Source organism: Drosophila willistoni (assembly GCF_018902025.1).
Source record: "Drosophila willistoni isolate 14030-0811.24 chromosome 2L unlocalized genomic scaffold, UCI_dwil_1.1 Seg139, whole genome shotgun sequence".
Classification (NCBI taxonomy): Eukaryota; Metazoa; Arthropoda; class Insecta; order Diptera; family Drosophilidae; genus Drosophila; species Drosophila willistoni.
Genome location: NW_025814046.1, coordinates 2,753,394 through 2,774,942, shown reverse-complemented (window position 1 = coordinate 2,774,942; position 21,549 = coordinate 2,753,394). Strand labels below are relative to the sequence as shown.

Below are 21,549 nucleotides of genomic sequence, written 5' to 3'. Positions count from 1 at the left end.
TACTTAAAAATACTTAATTTTCCTAATATTTTTCCTGATAAAACATAAATAATACTTACACATAGAACCGAAACTGGAAGCCTTTCCAAACTTCTAAAAAATCTGATGCTACACTGAGATCTAGGAATTCTAAAGATCATACTATATGTATTTGAAATCAGGGAAAATCAGCCGCTTTGAATGGCCTGTTAATAAGTTTAAAAATTCATCAAGTCTTAACGCATTCTCTTCTGAAATCCTAGTCCTTTCCTTAACTTCGTAACAAATTCGAGAACCTTTAATACTATATAGCTAAATTTTGTAAAAAATTCTTATAATTTAAAATCATTTTTTAGTTTTTAATTCGACAAAAAGTAAATTTCTTAAGGAACCCTCAAAATTTAAGGTAATTTTTCAGTTTTTAATTCCACAAAAAGTCAGTTTTTTAAAGTAATTGTCATAATTTGAGTTAAGTTTTTGGGAATTATACATACTTTTAATCATTTCTCAAGACAGAAAAAATAATGTACAAAATTTTGAAATTCATTTTTTGAAAATTTTAAGCTTTTCATCATATCTACAGCCGTTGAAGTTTCTTAAAATGTCCTGTTATAAACCCAAGTCTGAAGTTCAGCGCAGAGCATTTCTATTTAAGGCCTTTGAAGGACTTTTATAGAACTTTTTCGACATTTTTATTAAAGGATGCCTATGTTTTTATTCTCAATGTAAATCTTTTAATCAAAGTTGTTAATAAAAAACTAGCTTGTAAAGAAATCGTGGACTTTGAAGCATTATTTTTGTAATCCTACGGAAAATCGAAAGCCTTCGATAACTTTGGTTCTAAGGGCTGCCTATTTATTAAAACCCCCCTAAAAACCCCAAGAATTTGAACAAGAAACTGAACTGGTATGTTGGAAAAGTAGTAATCTTAGTACTACAAGAGAACGTCCATGTAATTCCCTGACTGTTAGGATCACTAATTTCCTGATTTCACTCCTAAATTTCTTGAAGAAACCAAAAACCTTATAAAAATTAAATTTTTCAACTGATTTTCATATTTTGTTTTAATATTCCAGAGATCATCAGAGACTTTTTGTAGAGTATTCAAGTATTCCCACTTAAAACCTTTTGAAATTTACTTTTGATCAACTGACAAATTGATGGAATGTGATTGTGGGAATGTTGGTATTTTGGTAGTCGTGGTCGTTGTCTGGTTGAGTCGAAATGCAGCCCCGTGTATATAGCTTTCGATTTCGATGCGGACAAAAAAAAAAAAATAAGAAACGACATTTAAAAGTTGTTAACGTGTTGAAAGCTCTGAAAAAATTTTGTTGGTGTTGTTTTTTTTCCTCCAAGTTGTTTTGCCGTCATGTTGTCTGCTTTGTTGTTGCTGCTGTTGCTTTTTAACGTCTCAGTCTCTTTCGATTATGGCTAATGTTGTTGTTGTTGTTGTTGTTATTGTTGTTCTTGCTGGTTTTTTAACCATAAAAAAACAACAAAAACAACAACAACAAAACTGATACTTTAGTGTTGACTCGACGCCGACGTAGCCGCTGGCTGCGCTGTTTTTAGCCATGAAGGTCACCATACATATAACCCATACACATGCCCAAAAAAACAGAAAAAAAATAAACCTCATGGCATTCAGATTCACCTGAGCCGGAGAGTGACTGAGAGAGCAGGAGAGTGGGAACGAGAGAGCGTGCGCGCAAGCGCAGTGCTCAATACGCTAATCAGGTGCTTGCTGAGGGTTGCAAAGGGGTCGGACCGATGTATGGGGTCCGTGAGGGGGCATGACATGTTGTTGTTTTGGCAGTTATGAAACTAGTCCAATGACTCTTTTTTTTTTTTGTTTTTGTTTGCCCTTCCCCCATACCCTCAGCCGCACCTTTGACACCTTAATGGAGGTGTGCTTGAAGGTGCTTCTTGTAAATTTACATGTAAATTCGTCTTCAGTTTATGCCAAAAGTGCATTTTTTAAGCGGCATTGAGGGGCGTCCCCCAAGTGCCAATTGTATATGCCTGTGTGATGGACAGGCTCAAAGCATTTAGCCATTGTAGAAAATATAAATTGTTTTTTGCTTACTTCTTAATAATTTCATCAGCTCAAAAAAATTTTGCTTGGTCATGCAGCAATGAGCAAAAATGGAATTTTGTTTCGTCTCTCTGGATTAAATCCAGTTTCAAGATTCCCTTCACTTGTTTACAAAAGCCGGATCATACCAGGTCATCATCATCATCATCATCACCGTCGAACGGTAGCTGCTCTGGACTAGCATTTTTTCCATTTTTTTTCTGTCTGATCATGCTGAGTTGGCCCCAAAACAGGCAGACTAGAACAAGCCCCCATCTACCATTTAAAAAAAAATACAGAAAAAAAACAAGAAAAAACCCCCAATTTATGGTTGAATTGTCTCTGATTCAGAGACGACTTGAGACAAAGATTTCCAATCCGTTTTTTTTTTTGGGAAACCTTAAAAACTGACGTCAGAGTTTTTGTGGCTTGAACTTGAACATTGATTGTTGTTGTTGTTGATGTTGATGTAGGTAATTAATTTTCGAGTTCAATTAGCGTATTGTTTTGAAATCAGAAGTCTGAGATCAGTTTAAACGCATCCCGGAATTGAGCTACACTTGAGCTACATTTTTCGATTTTCGATTTACTCTCATGGAAGGTTCGTGAATGAATATCTTTTGCATGATTTAGCGCTTTGTAAGTGAGCAGACTCTGCCTGCCATCCCCCTCTCCCCTCCCCAGAGACATCATATAGCCAATGTGGAATTTCGAGTTTTTGGACTTTGTCCCATAGTGGCTAGCCATGAACCAACGCGCCATCGACTTACTAACTTGGCCGCCAGGCCCAACCAACCAACCAGCCAACAAGTTTTATTTGATTTGTTTTACGTTTCTGATTTTGTTTTTTTGCTCTATCTAAATAATTATGCCAACAATGAGACATCATCATCATCATCATAATGCGGAATTCTCAATTGTTAGAGCCCAATTCTGGGTTGGCCATAGAACCTATCGAGCACCCATCTAACCATATATCATAGCAAGATCGTATTCCAAATTGGCATGCAGGAAATCATTTTGAAATCGATTAACATACAAATAGGGGGATAAGGAAGGGGTCTAGAGGCAGACAGAGACAGGTAAATGAGGCTTAACGGAAATTATGAAATAATTATAACTGTTTACTTTTGGATTTTGAAAAAAAAAAAAAATAAACAAAACCTTTTTGTTTTAACATAAAACTTCCGCCTTTAACCAATTGGGGGTCAGGTCAAGAAGAGTGAAACAAAAATATAAATATAGAAAAAAACGGAAATATTTTAAAATTATTTTTGTTTTTTTTTTTGTTTGCATTCTCTCTTTATGCCCTCTCTGATATGCCGTTATTAATTAGTATATGCATATCTTGTTTCATTTGCAAATGAGATTTATTTTTGGCTAACCTCATCGAACGAACACGTGATAAAATTTGGTTCCGACTGCAATTCAGAATCATTTATCTACCAGGCCTTGGCCAGAAAGAAAAAAAACAGGCCATATAAGTATATACATACATCTTGTGTGTGTGTGTGTGTATATATATAGAGAAATATGCAAGATCTACATAACATATTGTATATACATATGTATGTAATGCTACTTGAAGAATTCGCCGAGTCATGGATTTTCATCGTATAATTATACAGCCATAGCAAAAAGCTGTCATAGGAACAATCAGCATAGAGTTGAACGACAAGTTTTTGTTTTTCACAAGAGAAACTTTAGATTTCATTGACTCACTAGTTAGTTAGTTTTTCAAAAGAAACTTTAATCGAATTTAGCTTTAGGTCTTACATAGGTTCTACCAAATCATGAGGACTATGGCTAAGAGAGAAAAGTATTTTCTGTTTCTAATACAGGGGCGGACTTACAGAATCTGAGGCTGAGAATATTTTATAAAGCCCCATGTCCAGGGGCAGTTCCTTGGGCTACAAAACTTACTTACTTACAATATTAAACCTTTTAAGCTGCTAAAATTTCGATAACCAAGATCAATTCTCCACTTTTACCAATTTCAATCTACAAAATCTAGATCTACAAACTTTTTAGCATATATTTTTGAAGTCTGTAGTATATAACCAAAGTTTAATCTACCTAGGTATTTGTCGCTCTAAACAAACGCCATACAAAGTTCTCTTTTGTAAGAAGAAGCTCCCTAAAGCAATGTAGTCATTTGCTCCTCTTAAACCAGCCCTGTTCTTAAGTCATAGTCATAGCTTTACCTGTTCCACAGACCCAAAAACAATAGACTTTAACTGTATACAAAGCTTTATAAAGACATTCTTTCTAAACTATTCAATTGTGGAACCAAAGAATAGTTCTCTGACTTAATTTAGTTTGGTTGAAGGGCGTAGCCAGCCATGAGGGGAGGGGAGGGCAGCTGCAAGCCCCAAAAAGTTAAATTTTATAATTTCTTCTAATAAGAATCTAAGAAGAATCAACTTACGATGAAATTAAGTTGTGTTTCTCAACAATTCATTTACTTCAATTCATTTAAAGAAGTTCTATTTTACTTTTTTATAGTAATTCAAACAAAATTCTTTATTAAAAAATTCATTTAAAAAATCGATGCTCCCCTAATTTGAATCCTGGCTATGCTCTTGGTTTCTAAAAGTTGCATTTTAAGTCTTAACTCTGCTGCAGTCTTTAATTTCTAATAGAAGCAGTTAAGACATATTTTAAGAAGTGAAATATAAGTTTTGTATATTCAAAAAAGCCTCAAAACTTTTTAGCAGGACTTTAAGAAGGGCAGTTATAGACTATCTGGAGTCATCACAGGACCCTTGGCATTTGGAGACTAAGCACAAAAGTTAGGACTTCCCTTCAACAGTTTGCATAGGAGCTATAATACCAGAAACTCTATACCACTTCTTTTGTCGGTGCTCAATCCGGACACGGAACTCTAGGGTCATTGCAATACACTTTACTGAGGGACATCACTACAATGACACACAAAAGAATTGCTGAAATTGCTTAAGATTAGTAAGTGGTCTTAAGAATGGAAAAGTTGGTCATCCTAGTAGATCAAAGAGGAGCACGTCTCTAATAGCATCTCCACTTATATCTATCTAGTTATTTCCATCCCGAAATATATACCCTTTGAGATCAATAGGGCCCTGTTTTTTTTTTATAGAAAATTTATATGTAAATTTGAAAAAGATATCGTGATAACCATCTTGATAGGAATACATAAATACGTCACCACTTAAGGAACTCGATTTAACTAGTCTCGTAAAAAAACAGAAACTTGAAATTTCTATTGTCTTTTAAAGAGCGTGTTGATCATTATAATAGGGTCATTAAATCTTCATCTCTTTAAAAATCATAATTTTTAAATTCTCTCCCACGCATTTTGCATTTTTATGTTAAAAGTATGCAATAGTTTTTATTTAGTTGTGACTAAAAGTTGCCACAGCATCTACATACTTGCCCTTTCGAGAGACTGGTTCTTTAGTGGTCAAGTCTTCAAGGTTTGGGGTCAATAAACGGGAAATCAATAAAACATAAAGCATAAAAGCCAAACGAAACATTGAAAAACCAAAAAATCTTCTAACTAACTTAATGTTAGTTCCGGATGCGTTGCGTACGGAGGGGTTAAGGTTTTCAGATTTCATTTCCGCCTACCCGCCAATTCGAACAGAATCGGCAAAACAAGTTTCAGCTTCGCAGCAGCCAAAAAAACTGAGAAAAAATAAAAAGCAACGACTATACAACACAAATTCGAGACATTGTCAAAACAAATATCAATAACAAAAATCTTTAACTAAATCAATTCGCAAAAGGCGCCTGAGACGCCATGAGAGAGTCCCCTTCACCATCTCCACCAATCCGTTCTTTACCCGGGGTCTAAACACCCTCTGAGTCTATATCTTTGTCATAATGGATTCTCATGCGGAAGCCTTTTAGTTGAAATTAGTTTTTTTCGTTTCGTTTTCTTTTTTTTTTTTTTTTTTTTGGCGTGGCGTTAATTGAAATGCTAGATACAAGTACAAGTGGATGCTGTTTGGAAGAACTCTTACAATATATACTTATATACTCTATATAGAGTGGTTCTCTTAACTGTTCTGACGCGTTTCTGTGTTAGCTGCACGTTTGAAAGAATGACCATCATCCGGCATTGGGCACTCGAAATGAAACCATTCAAGTACGAATTGCTGATAATCACGAAACAAGTTCATGGCTTCATTATGTTGTTGTTGTGTTTTTTTTTTGTTTTTATTTGCCACTCTACTAAATTCTAAACTCTCATTGTCAGATATGGCCATGTCCAAAAAAAAAACCAAATAAAAACCAAAAAAAAACTAGATCGATTTAACTCAAGTGTCAAGAGCGGAAAACTCAATTAACTTGGCCCAGTTACATACGTACGACAGGCAAATGTTGTACGAAACGTAGCCAATAAATAAATAAATAAACTAATCTAAAGTACAGGGACACGTTAATCTAAGATCTGAGGGGGTGTGGCAATAGTACCAAACTCATTCAATTGTACAATTTTTTATTGTGTATAAATAGAGCAGCGAACAGCTAGCCACTTTGGCACGAGCCAAAAGAATTCTCAACTGGCTATCAAAATGAAGTCATGTTAAAATGGCATGATCATTAAATAAAGTAGGTATATATGTATATACAGGAAGCACTATCGCTAAGAAATGCTGCATAAGCAGGAAAAGTTTGTCTTTATCGATTTGCATCAGTGCCGGTTTGGAATTAGTTCAGGGGGGGTGGGGTGCCAAAAAAGTTCTGCAAATCAAATCTTTTTTTTTAGTGTCAGCCACAGTACCTTAAAGAACTAATCAAAAAGATCGGGGAGATATATTATATATGTCGATTAAATCTAATCGATCTAAAACATAAGTACATCTAAGTACATGCTAGATTTTGGAATAATATTAATTACGCCATAGGAAGAAGCTATTCTCTTAGTTCTAAAGCAATTTTATCAAGGGTTCAATGTTTAAAGCAATTTTTCTTCTAAGGGTTTTCCCAATTTGAAGGTTTTTCATAACTTTAGCTAAAAGGTCTGAAGTCATTTTAAAACAGTATTTGAAAGATTTTATATTTAAAGTCTACCATTGTTTTAAAAATATCCCAAGTTATACAAAGGCTCTCCAATTTTATGATGAGATGCTATTCTCATATGCAATTAAAAAGGCATTCTATGTGTCAAAGTTTTAAAGCAATATTCTGAAAAACTTTATTGTTTAAAGCAATCAATGTTTTAGAAGTTTTCTGAGGTCGATTAAGAATAGAAGCTATTCTACTAGTTTTCAAGGTATTTTCTAAAAAAGCTTAAAAGTATTAAAAGTATTAAAAAATTAAAAGTATTTCAAAGTTTTTGTTAAAGACAATCTTTCTCTTGAACTTCTCAAGTCTGCAAATTAAATTTAAAATCAAACCTTCCTAAAGCAAACCTTATAGTTCATTGCCAATATTTTATCTAAAGGGTTCCTTAGTCCCAGTTCTAATGTAAGTCTCTAAAAAATTTCCTTTTAGGCAGATCTTGTAAATCATGTTTTAAAACAATGATTAAAAGGTTCCCTAACAGTATAATTTCTAATGGCGATCTTTTTTTTCTCTAAAGTTTTCCCAGTTTCTCTATAAGTTTCCATTATAGAATTATTGTACATTTTAAAGTTAAGTTTAAAGTACTTAAGTACTTTTACAATTTTAATGCAATCTTTTTTCTAATAGATTTCCTAGTTTAAAACCAACTTGTTTGCAAAATTTCTTAATTTTATAACAGAAACTTGTTTCAAAATGTACTCCAGTTTTAAAACAATCTTCTAAAGGCATCACAATTCTGAAGATATGTTTAAAAGTGTTTTCAGGTTTGCTAATGATTTCTATCCTCAGAGGCAATATACTTATCTTCTAAAAGTTTCTCTAGTTTTAAAACAATCCCATCAAAAACCAATGCTTCCTTTTAGAGATGCTATTGTCCTAGTTCTAAATTTAACAATCTAAAGTTCCCAATTCTAAATTAATCTAATGAAAGCTTTTCAAATTGTCTCAAGGTACCTATTTCTTTAGCCAATATTTCTTCTAAAGATTTTCCTTTTTGTACAACACTCTTATGAAGGCTTTCCAATTTTAAAGAAATATTCTAAGGACTTAAAAAAAAACTTTATTTTGGAGAGTCCTCTAAATTTAAACAATCTTTTTTGGGATCCTGTAGTTTAAAGGAATGTTTTAAAGGGCAATCCGCAGTTTCAAAATTATCATTTCATGGCTTCTTAATTCTCATGCAAGCCTTTGATATTAGGCTATAGTCTATTACCTTTAAAGTTAATCTTTCTTTACAAAAGTTATCAAAGCCAAATCAAAAACTTAAAGAGCGCTGTCTTTCTTCTATAGACTAAGTTAGTCTTCGGCTTTGTCTCAAGATACATTGATACAAAAAGATGGTTAAATATAGTAACCAAAGTCCATGGTAACCAAACGAAAAAAAGAGTTATAAATTTCTAAAGAAATTTACTCTTTGGATATGCAAATTTTGGTACAACTTTTAAGGCAAAGTTCACTGGATTCGCATATATTTGAAACCCGCCTCTTTTTTTTTTTTTTTTGTTATAGATAAGATATTTAGTAGTTCAGACAGAAGTCGAAAGAGGAAAGTTTTGCTTTTTGCACAAACCCAACAGATAAAACTGAAATTAAATTGGGAAAAATACACTGAAAGGAAAGTTTTCTGACGACAATCAATGGAAAGGTGTGATATATGTATATTATGTGAAGTAGATAGATCATCTAATCAGATTGGTATCGTGAAAATTTCCCAATTTCAAATTAAACTATCCCCTATAGAATAGCAATTCTATGGCTCTGTGGACAAGCAATATTGTAAACTGAAATGTGACTTTTATGGCTTATAAATTTAGGTCCAAATACCAATAATAAGTAAAGAACCATTTCTCTTTGCTTTTAGCCGATATCTACTACAATCTAAATGAGCCGCTGGTTTGAGTATTTATTTATATATATATTTTTTGTTTGCTGTTGTTGCTTTATTTATTATTGACGGCCATTGCCACCTGTTAACAAATTGGTTAACCTAATTGGCCTTTGCACCTAGCCACGCCAGCGATATTTGATATGAAGTAAGAGACCAAAAATTACATATATACAATACAGGGTGAGCTATAACAATGAAGAGCCCAAACAAAAATAGAAGAATGGAATGAGAACTCATAAAATTTTTCATTGCTTTCGAATATTGTCTGGCATAAAGACATTGTAAGCCAAATAGCTAAAATTCCATTCGACGTAAACCGTTTGGGCTAGGGTCATTATCTATTGCCCCATTGGTATTCCCTTATAAGTGACGCTATTAACAATTGTTTAATTGTTTAAACTAAAAATTATGTAAAACCCTTGTAACAACTAACAATTACGAAAGTTTCTCAAAGATAATCCATGATTTCATCTCTCTCACTAATAGGTCACACCTTGTAAAAAAATTTTTGGTTGTTTTCTGCTAAAATTGTGAATTCTATATATTAGAATTAAAGCGGATATCGGAAATGTGTGAACTGAGAATCGCTCATCGCACTATTTCAAGTCATTGAAAGGGGATTTTTTTTTTTTTTTTGCTTGCTTTGTTTTGTTTTTTGTTGTATTTTATCTAAGTAAAATTTATTTAATAATTTTTTATTGTACATATATGTATAAATAATTCTCATTTCTGGTTTCTTTTATGTTTTGTGTTTTTTTTTTTTTAGTAAATTTACACAATTTTTTATTTTGCTGTTTTTTCTTCAGTTTTTTGTTGTTTTTTTTGCGTATGGAAAAAAAACATAACGGCACAAATATTATACGGCTTAAACAATTAGCATAACAATTGTGGAATATAATATAATTATATCAAGTGCAATGTAATCTTTATACTCTCTTTTTTTTTTGTTCTAACTCTCTTTTTGTTGTTGATGTTTTTTACATTTATACTTATAGTTTAGAAATTATATTTCTTGTACTTGTTGAACATTAGTTTGTTTTTTTTTTTGTATAAACTTAAAAAAAAGAAAAGGTTTTTGAATCAGAATAACTAGAAACAGAGGATTACAACTGATGACTTGAGTATACTTTTTCTTGGGGTTTTTAGGGGGGCTAGGGGGGTGGGGCTAGGCCTAAGATGATAAAAATGATAGTTGACAATTTTGCGAATGTGATTATGATGATGTAATGAGATAATGATAATGATGATAATAATGAGGGGCCAGGCCCCGATTCACACACTTAACCCAAAACAAAATTTATAACCTATAACTATGAATGTTAAAGTCGGAGTTTTGTTTTTATGTTTTATTCGCTTTATCAATTTGTTGTTTGCTTTTTTTTTTGTTTGGATTTTTTTTTTGTTTTTCGTTTTTATTATTGATTTTTTGTTTTTTTGTTTGTTTGATTCCCATCAACCAGATATAAACTAGTCATACGAATTAGTTTCTCGAATACATATTGTTGATGCTTGCTATCAGTTAAACGTTATTATTATCTATCTCATCATCATCATCATCATATACAATTAGTTATACATATTACAATATACATATACATATAGGTCACATACTTAGCACCCCCCGGACTTATAGATTTAACTATTTTACATACAGAGAGTGGGAAAAAAAAACCCTCATACAGTTTTTTTTTTATTTACTTATTTGCCATTCTTCCTTATTGATTTTTGTTTTTCTGGTTTTTTTTTTTTGGTTCATACACCACGCATACAGTTAGATTTAAGAGTTAGTTGGACTCCATCTTGATTTACATCAGCTTCACTCCCCCCACACACACTAGACGGGTCCAATATCACTTTGGTATCTGGCGGTCAGATAGTTGGCCGCCTCTGTCATTTGTTCCAGGCACTGGTACAGACCATTCAAATGTCTCCGACAACGTGATGCCAATTCGGTGGCCTTATCGGCTGATTGCTTCTGGCATGAGGCATCGATATCACTGCCATCGCTACTTTGGGCATTATCGCTCTTATTGCCATCCGATTCCAGGCCAGAGTCATTCTCCTGTGAGATATCTGAATCCGAATCGCTCATATTGCTTACCGATGTGGTAGACATCATCGAGGCGGTTGAGGTCCGTCGCACATGGCCCTTAACATGGCTTTTTGGTGTGGACTCAGTCTTGGTCTCACAGCTGGAGCTGGAGCTGGAACTTGAGCTGGCATTTGTGGCGGGTTGTTGTTCTTGTTGCTGCTGTTTTTGTTGTTGTTGTTGTTGTTCGTTGTGCGTTTCTTCCTCTTGATTGGTCCATAATAGATCCTTTTTCAATGCGTTTAACATATTATAGAGATTGAACAATTCAGAGGCGCTGAGAAAATCTTGTACATTTTTCGAGTGTTGAGCTCCACGTTTGCCAGTCAATTGATTGGCGGTTGTGTCCTTGCCAGTGGCAGGTATAATGTCATTGCTATCACCGATCTGTCAAAAAGTTAAAAGAAAAAAGCAATAAAAATTAACAATTTGCCCATCAAATTGGTTTGTAAGACTAAAGTTTACAGTGGCGATTAACTGTGCCCCTTAAGATATATGCCATAGACATACAAAGTATGCACTTGAAATGTCCTTTAGACTGTGCCTATTTGTTAAAGTTGCAAAACATGAGAAAAGTTATTATAATTGATTGCCTAATGCATATTTTAAGGGGCAGAGTTCTTCTCATTTAACAATTCTTGAACCGCATATAAAAGTTTCTTAAAGTTTTGTTTATTTACCTGTCGATCCATGAGCCTGCATGGCACTAAAATGGTATCATCCATTATATTGACAGTTTTCACAAACTTCTCCATAACATTCACGATGCTATCTTTGGAGAATTGCTGCTCATCGTGACGGGCAATGCGACGCAGGCAGTTCCTATATAAGAAACAAAGAAAGAAAGAATAGAACAGAATTTAAAAAAAAAGTATTCAAGAACCAGTTTCCAAATAAAAATCAAAGACAATAGTCACAGTGATTGGATACATAATCAAAATGCTGTAGCGTCGTTAAGTCTGGCTAGTTCTTTTCTATGTATATACAAAAAAAAAAAAAAAACTTCCGTCAATGGGTGCGACCACTTGGGAATCGGTATGGGTATGGGCACCACAACGTGGCATGATGATAAATATGAATTGATTTCTATGCAAATTAGCCACCTCGCGCAAATTCAATTTGTATTTGAAATAGAAAACCCGAAAACCTGTTAACCATTCAGCTAGCTGATGATGATGGCTCGTGTTCGTTGTCGCAGCCAGACAAAAGATTTCTATTTTTGGTCAAAGAAACAAGCCACGTGTAAAGACCCCATTGAGAGAAATGGAGGGAAAAAAAAGGGCTTCAACTTATACAATGTTTTATTTTTAATTGCACTGCTTAGTGCAACTCATTAAATGTGGATGGCATTAGGTCAACACACACACACACACACACACTTAAACCGTGTGAGATGAGAGATGGCATAACATTTCAAAAGCTTGTTTTAGGGGGGGCCTCTCATTAACCCCCCACTGGGGCGTTAAGTACACAGCTAAACGACGATTATGTCGTCGGAGTCGTCGACGACGTCGTCGTCGTTGTGTCTACGTCGTAGTGGCCAGTGGACGACTAGCTATTGGCTAGTTGCATTCATTCACACACAGAAAAAATTCCAAATTCCAGCAGTCGACTCTTATCACCACCAGACATAGTCTAGACAGAGGGAAAGAAAGAGAGCTAGCTAGAACTTGGAGAGATTAGCCTCTTACGAACGACAATCACGCGCCAACCATACTTTTCTTGTATTGGGCGGGGGTGGATCAATTGATATGTTGGTTCTAGTGTAACATACATAGACCGACCGGGTCGGGCCGCCATGCAAAGACAGCGTGATCAGCTGCTGCTGTTAATGACGACTCAGATTGACCGACTAAAAGCACAAGTGCCCAGAATGAATGATGAAATGGGGGGCGAGGTGGGCGGGCGGGTGAACATGTGTCAAGGTGTTTTTTTTTTCCGCTGGCATGCCACGGCCAAGCAACGTGAAGGCAACTACTATCAAGAGAGACAGAGAGAGAGAGAGAGAGAGAATCAAGTCTCACCAATTGCCAATTGAATGTGTTTGTGTATTAAAAGAACTTCCCATCATCTTAAGTGCTTATGACTAACTAGTTAATTCAGTTAATTGACTATTGCGGGACCATAATCATACCATATGTACATACGTATGTATATAGAAAAAATCACAGTGCGAAAACTATACATAATTATCTTATCGGCAATAATTTTTGCGCCATAGAAAATTCCCTCGCCTCATACTTAATTATTATTATTATTATTATTGTATTGAACAAGGAGACATTCCCCGCAAACACAGAGGCGTGGAGTCTATGGAATTTTTCGGGTGGAAGGTGCAAGGGGTATTTTTCCATCATGGATTTGACGCAATTTAACTTATTTAGCACCAATTTCAGAATGATTTTTTATATTTCGTTTTCATCTAAATTTAGATTGAAGAGAAGCGTTTTATGCGTTGTATATATATTACTCAAGTCCAAGTCATAGCTTAGGAATGGGAATGGGAATCAGTGGATTTTGTAGATAAAGAGAGTGACATGCGTTTATTTTACTGGGGAACTATTGTTCTTGTAAGAGGAAATTTGCGTAATTTCTTATTTTGACGATCATATTTACTTAAAGGAATAGGAAAAAGAATAAAATGAGGAATTAAATGTATAGAAAATTAAAATAAAAGTCAGACAATAAAAAGAAAGATCTTTGAAATACATTTTCCCTACTGGGAAGTGTCTCTAGAAAAGACGGATCGTCCCATATAGCAAGTATCCAAGCCCTTTGGCTTCCCCTCTAATAAATCCAGCCCTGAATCAATGACCCTTATCACAAGCCTGGCTTATCAATGTGGGAATTGATGATGGTTAGCGATAGACCCCCAAAGGCCCCGACTTAGAGAAGTGAAGGTCTCAACGGACAATGAACTTTTGGGAATATATTCTAAAAGTTAATAAATAAAATCGTTTTCCTTAAACTAAGGTCCCTTTCTCTGCCCAATTTTAGGGGCCCACTGTATCACCAGATCAATGGACCGACTTGGAAAAAACAAAACAAAATCAAGAACTGTTTACATGGTATAAATCAGGCGTTATTTCTTCGTCAGCATCGGCTAATCAGAGACGTTTATGTCGTATGTTTTTTTGGCCACGCGCCAGATTAGAAAGAAATTTCAAGCGAAAAATAAAGAGGTGAACAGGGAGGGGGCAACGGTGGAGAAAGAAATTGAGAAGGAGGCTGACGGTATTGACCTTTTGTTAAAAATACAACAACACTAGTAGGAAAGAGAATTAAAGTCAATTTCATTTAAAAAAGTGCCGGCATCATCATCATCAATAAAAATTCATTGTTTTGGCCCGAGGAAAGAACACGCCATCTCAAACTGCCAATTGGAGAGCTGCTTGATGAAATCAAGTTTCAGTGGGGGTCTCTCTCGCTCTCTTTCGAACACCTGCCTGCACTTGGCGTCTATGGTGAGAATTGGGCTAAGCCAGGCACGCGACATGCGCCACATTGGGGGCGGGCTGGGGGCAGGGTGCGGTTTGGGAGGGAATCGCACCGCATACAACACAGAAATCGGACGATATTTTTCATCCATATGGAGAGAGTGAGAGAATAAGAGTGGTGGGCGAAAAAGAGGGTGGCTTTTGTGGCATGTTAAAGACAGTAAGTGAATGTTGTGAGAGTGAGAGAGAGAGCTGGCAAAGAGACGCTCTGAGAGTATGAATGAACTGTACATACGCGCGGCGTCGGCGGCTCTATGTGTTTGCTGTGTGTACGTGTGTGTGTGTGTGTGTGTGTATGTATGTGTGTGTGTGTGTGTTTATGTTGTGTTTCTCGTATTTGCAAATGTTGTTGGGCAATTCGAAATCTCTTAAAAAACTCATTGACCAATATTTTCATTTTGTTTTCCACTGACCTCTAACAGTGCGGTTCACAAACACACACACATACCAGGTGGAGAGGCCTATATATACATACATACATATATTATCATCGATACCCTCTATATTGATTGTGACCATCGTCACCCACACAAAAAAAGCATACAAGATATTTAATATTCTATGACAAAAACTAAAACCACACATCAGCTGAGGTTTCAAATTTAATTTTTTTTTTGCCTTAAGGTTTTTTCAAGGCAAATGCACACACACACATATGTACACACACACAAAGTGTGACAATAAAGCCTCTTGTAATGTATTTTTATGTGGGGCGGGGCTGTTGGGGGACTTTGGCAGCGAGTGTGAATCACAGGAACATTTTTCGTTTGTAAATTCCTAAGCCTCATAATAATGATAGTCATTAGATTGTTTTTTTTTTGTTTTGTCTTTTTCGCATGACGCTAATGAGTAGTTGAATTTACCGTGAGGTGAGTAATAGTAGTTTATCAATAAACGGGCAAAAAGGAAACGCGGCGTGTGACTGTAGATAAAATGCAATACATACAAAATGTATGTACATACATATATACTATAAAGATATATGTTTGTCTAAAGTTGTATTTGTAGATGATTGTGTCATATTAGCGCAGCGTTTTTTTTTTTTTCTTACTTCTTCTTCTTTTTGGTTTTCGTGTTTGAATTGGACATCGTACGATAAATTTTTTTTGGTTTTGGTTTTTCGGTCCGGTGCAAACGAAAGAGAAAACAACAGTTTGAGTGTATGTAAGTTAGAGCGAGAAAGAGAGGGGTGCGGCACACAGCTGAGAGAGCGGAATGAGAGAGAGAGAGAGAGCGGGAGTAAAAAAAAGGGGGAGGAGAACGAGGTTTTTTAAACTTCTTCAATTTAGCAGATTTTTTTTTTTTTGATTTAATTTAATTATAACTGCTTTTAAGAGGTCAGGGGGGCAAACTTACCGACTAGTTTCCAGTTTAGTGAGGTCTGTGTATCCGCTCATTGTGTTTTTTTTGTTTTTGTGTGTTTGATTTGATATCAAAAATAATTTTGTAATTTTCTTTTTTTTTTGTTTTATTGTTTCACTGTATAAAACCAACAAGGTGCACTTTCACTCAGCCTGAGGCGTTTTTCTTTTTATGCTAGGCCCGTATTCTTTGATTTGTGTGTGTGTGTGTTTTTTTTATTATTTTGCTTGGATTACGAAATCTGCGGCTGGCTGCTGTTACAGGTAGTTACTAAGTTTTAGTCGCTTGTACTAAATAGCCGTTGCCCCGACGACACGTTTGCTTGATTTGCGCTGATTTAACTGAATCGCTGCCGTTTTATGCCGAAATAATAACCGCTACCCGTTCATCGGAATGGTTAGATATAGATAAGACTCAACCGACTGACTGACTGAACGACTGTCTATAATGTTTCAATTAATTTATATCAGAAAATTCTAAATAGTGTGTGCACGCGCAGCTCAAATCATTCGATCGTTTAAATAAAATGCTTTAGCGTGCCTCTACGTTCCTCGTTTCTCGAGCTCCAAAAATAAACAAAAAAAAAACAAACACGACAGCCCCTATTAGCAAAAATATCGCATCTGAACTTTCGGATAATATCGATGTTTTTTGGTAATATCGATATATCGGAAAAATGGTCACATTTTGCTTTGGCAGCCACCCACGAATAACGAACCTTCCAACGAATACCCTTTCGAACCCTTGCAACCACGTCGAACTCGAGCCATTTAAGTCGAACATGCAACAAAGAAGTGAAACATCGAGCAATTGATGCCAACGTCATACGAATGAGATACAACAGCAATTTTTTTAAAATTGAATTCGTTTAGTTTAAATGACTGAAAATAGAAAAAATGGACCAGATTGTAATCGGAAAACGTAAGTGGAAATACTACAAATTCACAAAACCACCTCACCGCACATAAATGAAGCAACCAAATTGCTGGATAACGATCTTACAATTCTCAATAGAGAACTGCATCTTCCGGACGATAGAATTATTATTAAACGGGTACTTATGCATTCCAGCAATGTTAATAAATTAACGTTCCTGGGTTTTAAATTAGTAACTAAAAGATCTCCTCAATACTGGCATGAAGGCAATCGTAATTGTTGAATTTTATTATTACATTTTAAGTTTGAATTTTTATTTACGTTATATTTTTATTAATTGAATTTCAATAATAATTTATGTTTGATCTCAATTGAGTTTTTGTTGTTTTTGTTTGCTTACAAATCCCTGTTTCTTTGTTTCTTATTTTATACCATCCTTTGTAAGGGTATACAAAATTTCGATATATCGATTTTTTTTCCATCAAAAAACACATTGGCTTTTTTCCATGTCACATCAAAAATAGTGGGAATCGGATAAAAAAAACTAGTGGGACATAAAAAATATCGGATATCGATCAGTTTTTAGGACTCTTTTCTTTTAAACATAGCGCAGGCTGTTGCAATTTTTGTTTGAAGCAAATTTTTTGAAACAGAGGAATGCTATGAAATGCCAATAAAAAACCAAAAACTGCTGAAGTACAATTATCTTTTGTATATTTCGATTCTATATAAATTATTTTCCGAAAGTTATAAACATTTTACTTATAAAAAACAATACAATGTGTGTAATCTTATTTTTATAAACATTGAGTGACTATAACTACATAATAAATTAGATTGTTTTATAAGAGATTAAATCTGAATACAATTCAATTTGAAACTTAAGAATACATGTTTTTTTCGACAGAACATAGTATTATAGAGATATTAAAAAATAAATAAAAAATAAGTACATATATATAACAATTTTTGTTCTTTAAACAGGACAATTATATCACATTTAGGAAGCTTCCATGGGAAGCATTAAATCCAATTATTTGAATACGAATTAAAAAATATTCAATAAGTTATGCTGGATAGGCGTAAATAGGTGAATCGGTTGACGCATACGAAATGTTTCATATGGACTCAGGCTCTCAAAGTTATGCTGGATAGGCGAAAACGGATAAATCGGTTGAAATTGTAGCAAGTTTAGAGGGAAAATATCGTTAATTTCCCTCATTTCATTCCATGAGGATGCGCCACTGCTGAAATAGGCGTCTTCAAGAGCCATTCGCAAATGAGGAATATTACTTCTGTATGATATCTTCTTTTTCATCTTAATGATTCGATCGCAGGGCTGAACCCGTTTTTCCTTTAGGGCTATAAACAAACAAAAAAACACAAGCAAAAGTTAAAAAACCAAGTTTCTTTTGGATCTTAAATTTTTACAACTTACTGAAAAAGAACCGCAATTGTTCAAGTCTTCTATAAACTCCATTGTTGTTAATTATATCGTAAAGACATTTTGTGTGATTCCTTGCAACAATGAACATTTCCTGTATTTGTTCTCTAGTCAAGATGCTGAGCATATTTAGCTCTGGATGCCAAAAGAATGGCAGGTTTCCTGATCTAAGGCAATTCTCCATCTCCTCAAACAGCTATGTAATTTTGGAAAAATAAAAATATTAGTTAACTTCTCAAAAGCATAAGGATACAGACGAAGTACAAACATTGAGAACATGTTACGACATACAATACAACACACAACAACAAGATCAGGATCGAGAAACCGAACGAGGCAACACCGCGCGACGACGAAACACGACGGAATCCGACACGAAACCCGAATACGAACGAATACTTACGCGAAACAAAACGACTGTGAGCGGTTGTGCGTGTAGGTCCGGATTATTGGTGACTAACCGTAATAATAGTATTTTGATATAATAGCTTTTAAAATTACTCATATTACTTTTGACGTCGCGAAATCTCTTTACAAACTTTATGGCCGTCTTAAATATTTCATTATTTTTAATAATCGATCGTTCTGCATCATAGTAGGAACACCGAAACGAAGTGCTATCTGCGCGAAACGGTTTCATTGGCTTTGGGATGGCTTCAAAGTGTGTTTGGTTTTCGAATAAATGCGATTCATTGACGTTTATAATGTTCTTCTCAGCCTTTAGATAGATGGCTGGAACATAATCGACCGAATATTTATAGGCACCGGTCAAATAAATAGTGTGTGCCGGACCGCAATTTTTATATTCGAGTTGACAAACTTGACCATCCATTACGAAACGATTTTGCATTTGATTTATTACGCGAGCCACGATACTTTTTATCCAATCTTGTAATTTTTGCACGACAATTAGGTTTTTATCATTTACGAGAGATTCGAGCCATTGAAATATATTATCCGATTTATCTGATACCCCACGATGCTTTAAAATGTCCGTTATATCAAGGTGTACGTTGCCCGGCATAGACGAATCGCGTAATACTTTTATATCTTCCAAATGCGGTAGAATTACATAAAATACGATATCATATTCATCTGGTTTACCGACCTTTAAATCATCGCCCGAGCTTCCTGAAATCAACGAGATAAAAAAGAGTTCGCGAAATCGTTAAGTTAAACACGAATAAACTAATAGATTAGCGGCCAAAATAAAAAAAAACGTCCGTAGATAATTAAATTTATTATACGTATCATCGAAACCGTTAAAATTAAACGCGATGAATAAAACAAATTTGACGTGACTTGATAAATCGTTTTAGATTAATTGAACTTGTGAAGGAATTTATAGAAAATGATTCACAAATGAAAATAATTTGTGTAGAATAATTTACTTTAAATTGATCCTTCAAATGAAACAAATGTAATTTTACTTGAAATTGATCTTAAAATCTGTAAAACGGATATAAATATTTTTAAAATTATTACCGTTATATGAATAGGAATAGGAATAGCACTTTTTAAAACTTCTAATCAAATGCAAAATCTTTTTTAATTAGACATACTTTTTGGAAATAAAATTATACCATATACCTGATCTTTCTTGATTTGTTGCTTATTTATTAGAGGAATATATATGTATATATATGAAGTTTTGGTTTAGAGTCATTTAATCATAGATGACGACAGCATTTCAATAATAATAGAGTATGCAAATTTTTAGGTGTCAACCCAACATGAGGGCTTTGAATAGACCAATTAAGGTGATTTCTAGTAAGATAATCATCCAAATGTTGGATGAAAATATTTTAGATATAAATTCAGAAACGTCATGTGTTTGTTTTAGATCAAATTGGCACAAACTTATAAGGATGGGTTAACCATCTAATTTAAAGTAAGAATAATACATATATAATATGCGATTAAATACTTTTATGATTAATGTGAGCTATTAAAAATTTGCCTACTTATCTTATATTGCAAGTGCTTTTATTTTCTTTATGACCAAGTGAGATTGGCAGCCCCATCCATATATGTATAATCAAAATAAAGACATGAACAAATGTGAAATGAATGCAACAGAGAATAAAAGTATTTTGTTTATAGAAGGAATGTTTAGATGAATGACTCAGACATTCATGGGGCAAAGCAAGAGAGTAATTTTTGACCTATTTACTTCAAACTTTGTTAATCTTTTGATGCTGGTGGCACTTATGTGCACCCACTTTTCCTATGACTCAGAATCTTTGATATAAACAAAAACGATCTCAATCAAAGTACCTGTCAAGATATATGTACATACATACATATGTGCTAATTAACCAAACTGTCGTATACGCTACTTGATTTAGCTTATCACGTATACGCTATGTATGTCTATAGCTTTCCTATGGGTATGCATGCGCTTTTTATCTAAGAGATAAGCAATTATTCATATAATTCTTAGAAATAACAACTGAAATAAGAGAAAATGCATTATAGCGAGAGGTGCGGAACACCTTGTGCGCCTTCATTTCAAATTATATCGAGATATAGAGATTGCTAAAGAGAACTTACCTTGCAAAACGTATTTGTCAGTTATCTCTTTAAATATGGGATTATCCTCTTTTAAATGCATAAGTAACGTTTTACTGAATTCACTACAATGTTTGAAATATTTCGATTTTTCTTTTTCATTTAAATCTATAAATTCTCTTTTTAGTGAATAAAATTTATTATCTAATGAATGGATGAATTCATTTGCTCTGAGTAAATTCATTTTAATCAATTTATTTCTTGAGGAGCTCAGACACTTGGCAATAAGAAATTCGACGAACGAATGAAATCAAAATTTGTAGCAAGAAAAAAAGTAACTTAAAAAGCTCTCAAAATGAAACAGCGCTGGCCATTTTCAACCAGAGAGCCGCGGCTAATGTCGACTGCGTCTAAGTTTGTATACCCTTGAAAGTTTTCTGATTCTTGATCAAATTCGGCACAGCCATTAATAGTTATATTAAACTCAGAAATATACATTTTTATGACACTTGAGTTAAAATTAACGAAGTTATTGACAAAAATCACGGTTTTCCAACGATCGTTCATATATATAGCTCCCATAAGATATGGTCACCTAATCTTGAACAAATTTCGCACAGTCGTTTATAAGTGTAATAAACTTACCAATATTAAATTTCACGACAATAACTCAAAATATAACGAAGTTATTGAGAAAAGTCACTGTTCGTGACTTTTCCGTTTGTATGGGAGCTATGTGATATAGCAGTCCGATCCGGCTGAAACCGACAAACAAACAAA

The 21,549-nt window shown here is 34.3% G+C and overlaps 2 protein-coding genes across 3 annotated transcripts; both read right to left on the bottom strand.

Annotated features, from left to right (window-relative positions):
* Positions 1 to 10,498: 10,498 nt before the first annotated feature.
* LOC6638493 (rho GTPase-activating protein gacU) lies at positions 10,499 to 16,501 on the bottom strand. Its single transcript, XM_002061354.4, has 3 exons — positions 15,933 to 16,501; positions 11,760 to 11,901; positions 10,499 to 11,466 (listed from the first exon to the last, which is right to left on the bottom strand). The coding sequence occupies exons 1-3, from the start codon at positions 15,971 to 15,973 to the stop codon at positions 10,825 to 10,827; spliced, it is 825 nt and encodes a 274-aa protein (XP_002061390.1). The 5' UTR covers positions 15,974 to 16,501; the 3' UTR covers positions 10,499 to 10,824.
* Positions 16,502 to 17,511: 1,010 nt separating this feature from the next.
* On the bottom strand, positions 17,512 to 20,942 carry LOC6638458. Of its 2 annotated transcripts, XR_006953819.1 has the most exons (3): positions 20,812 to 20,942; positions 18,253 to 18,454; positions 17,512 to 18,176 (listed from the first exon to the last, which is right to left on the bottom strand). XR_006953819.1 is itself a non-coding variant. In XM_047009488.1 (2 exons), the coding sequence occupies exons 1-2, from the start codon at positions 18,440 to 18,442 to the stop codon at positions 17,863 to 17,865; spliced, it is 504 nt and encodes a 167-aa protein (XP_046865444.1). In that variant the 5' UTR covers positions 18,443 to 19,533; the 3' UTR covers positions 17,512 to 17,862. The 2 variants fall into 2 exon arrangements, 1 of the variants encoding a protein (XP_046865444.1); XM_047009488.1 differs by lacking the exon at positions 20,812 to 20,942 and having other exon boundaries at positions 18,253 to 19,533.
* Between the last annotated feature and the right edge of the window lie 607 nt (positions 20,943 to 21,549).

Bases quoted from the DNA above. Each gene is read 5' to 3' on its own strand.
- LOC6638458 (XM_047009488.1), bottom strand. From the start codon at position 18,442: ATGGAGAATTGCCTTAGATCAGGAAACCTGCCATTCTTTTGGCATCCA. The intron at 18,177-18,252 runs GTAAGTTGTAAA...GTTTGTTTATAG, and splicing joins ACAATTGCGGTTCTTTTTCA to CCCTAAAGGAAAAACGGGTT.
- LOC6638493 (XM_002061354.4), bottom strand. From the start codon at position 15,973: ATGAGCGGATACACAGACCTCACTAAACTGGAAACTAGTCG. The intron at 11,902-15,932 runs GTAAGTTTGCCC...TTTCTTATATAG, and splicing joins ACTAAACTGGAAACTAGTCG to GAACTGCCTGCGTCGCATTG. The intron at 11,467-11,759 runs GTAAATAAACAA...ACTTTTTGACAG, and splicing joins GCAGGCTCATGGATCGACAG to ATCGGTGATAGCAATGACAT.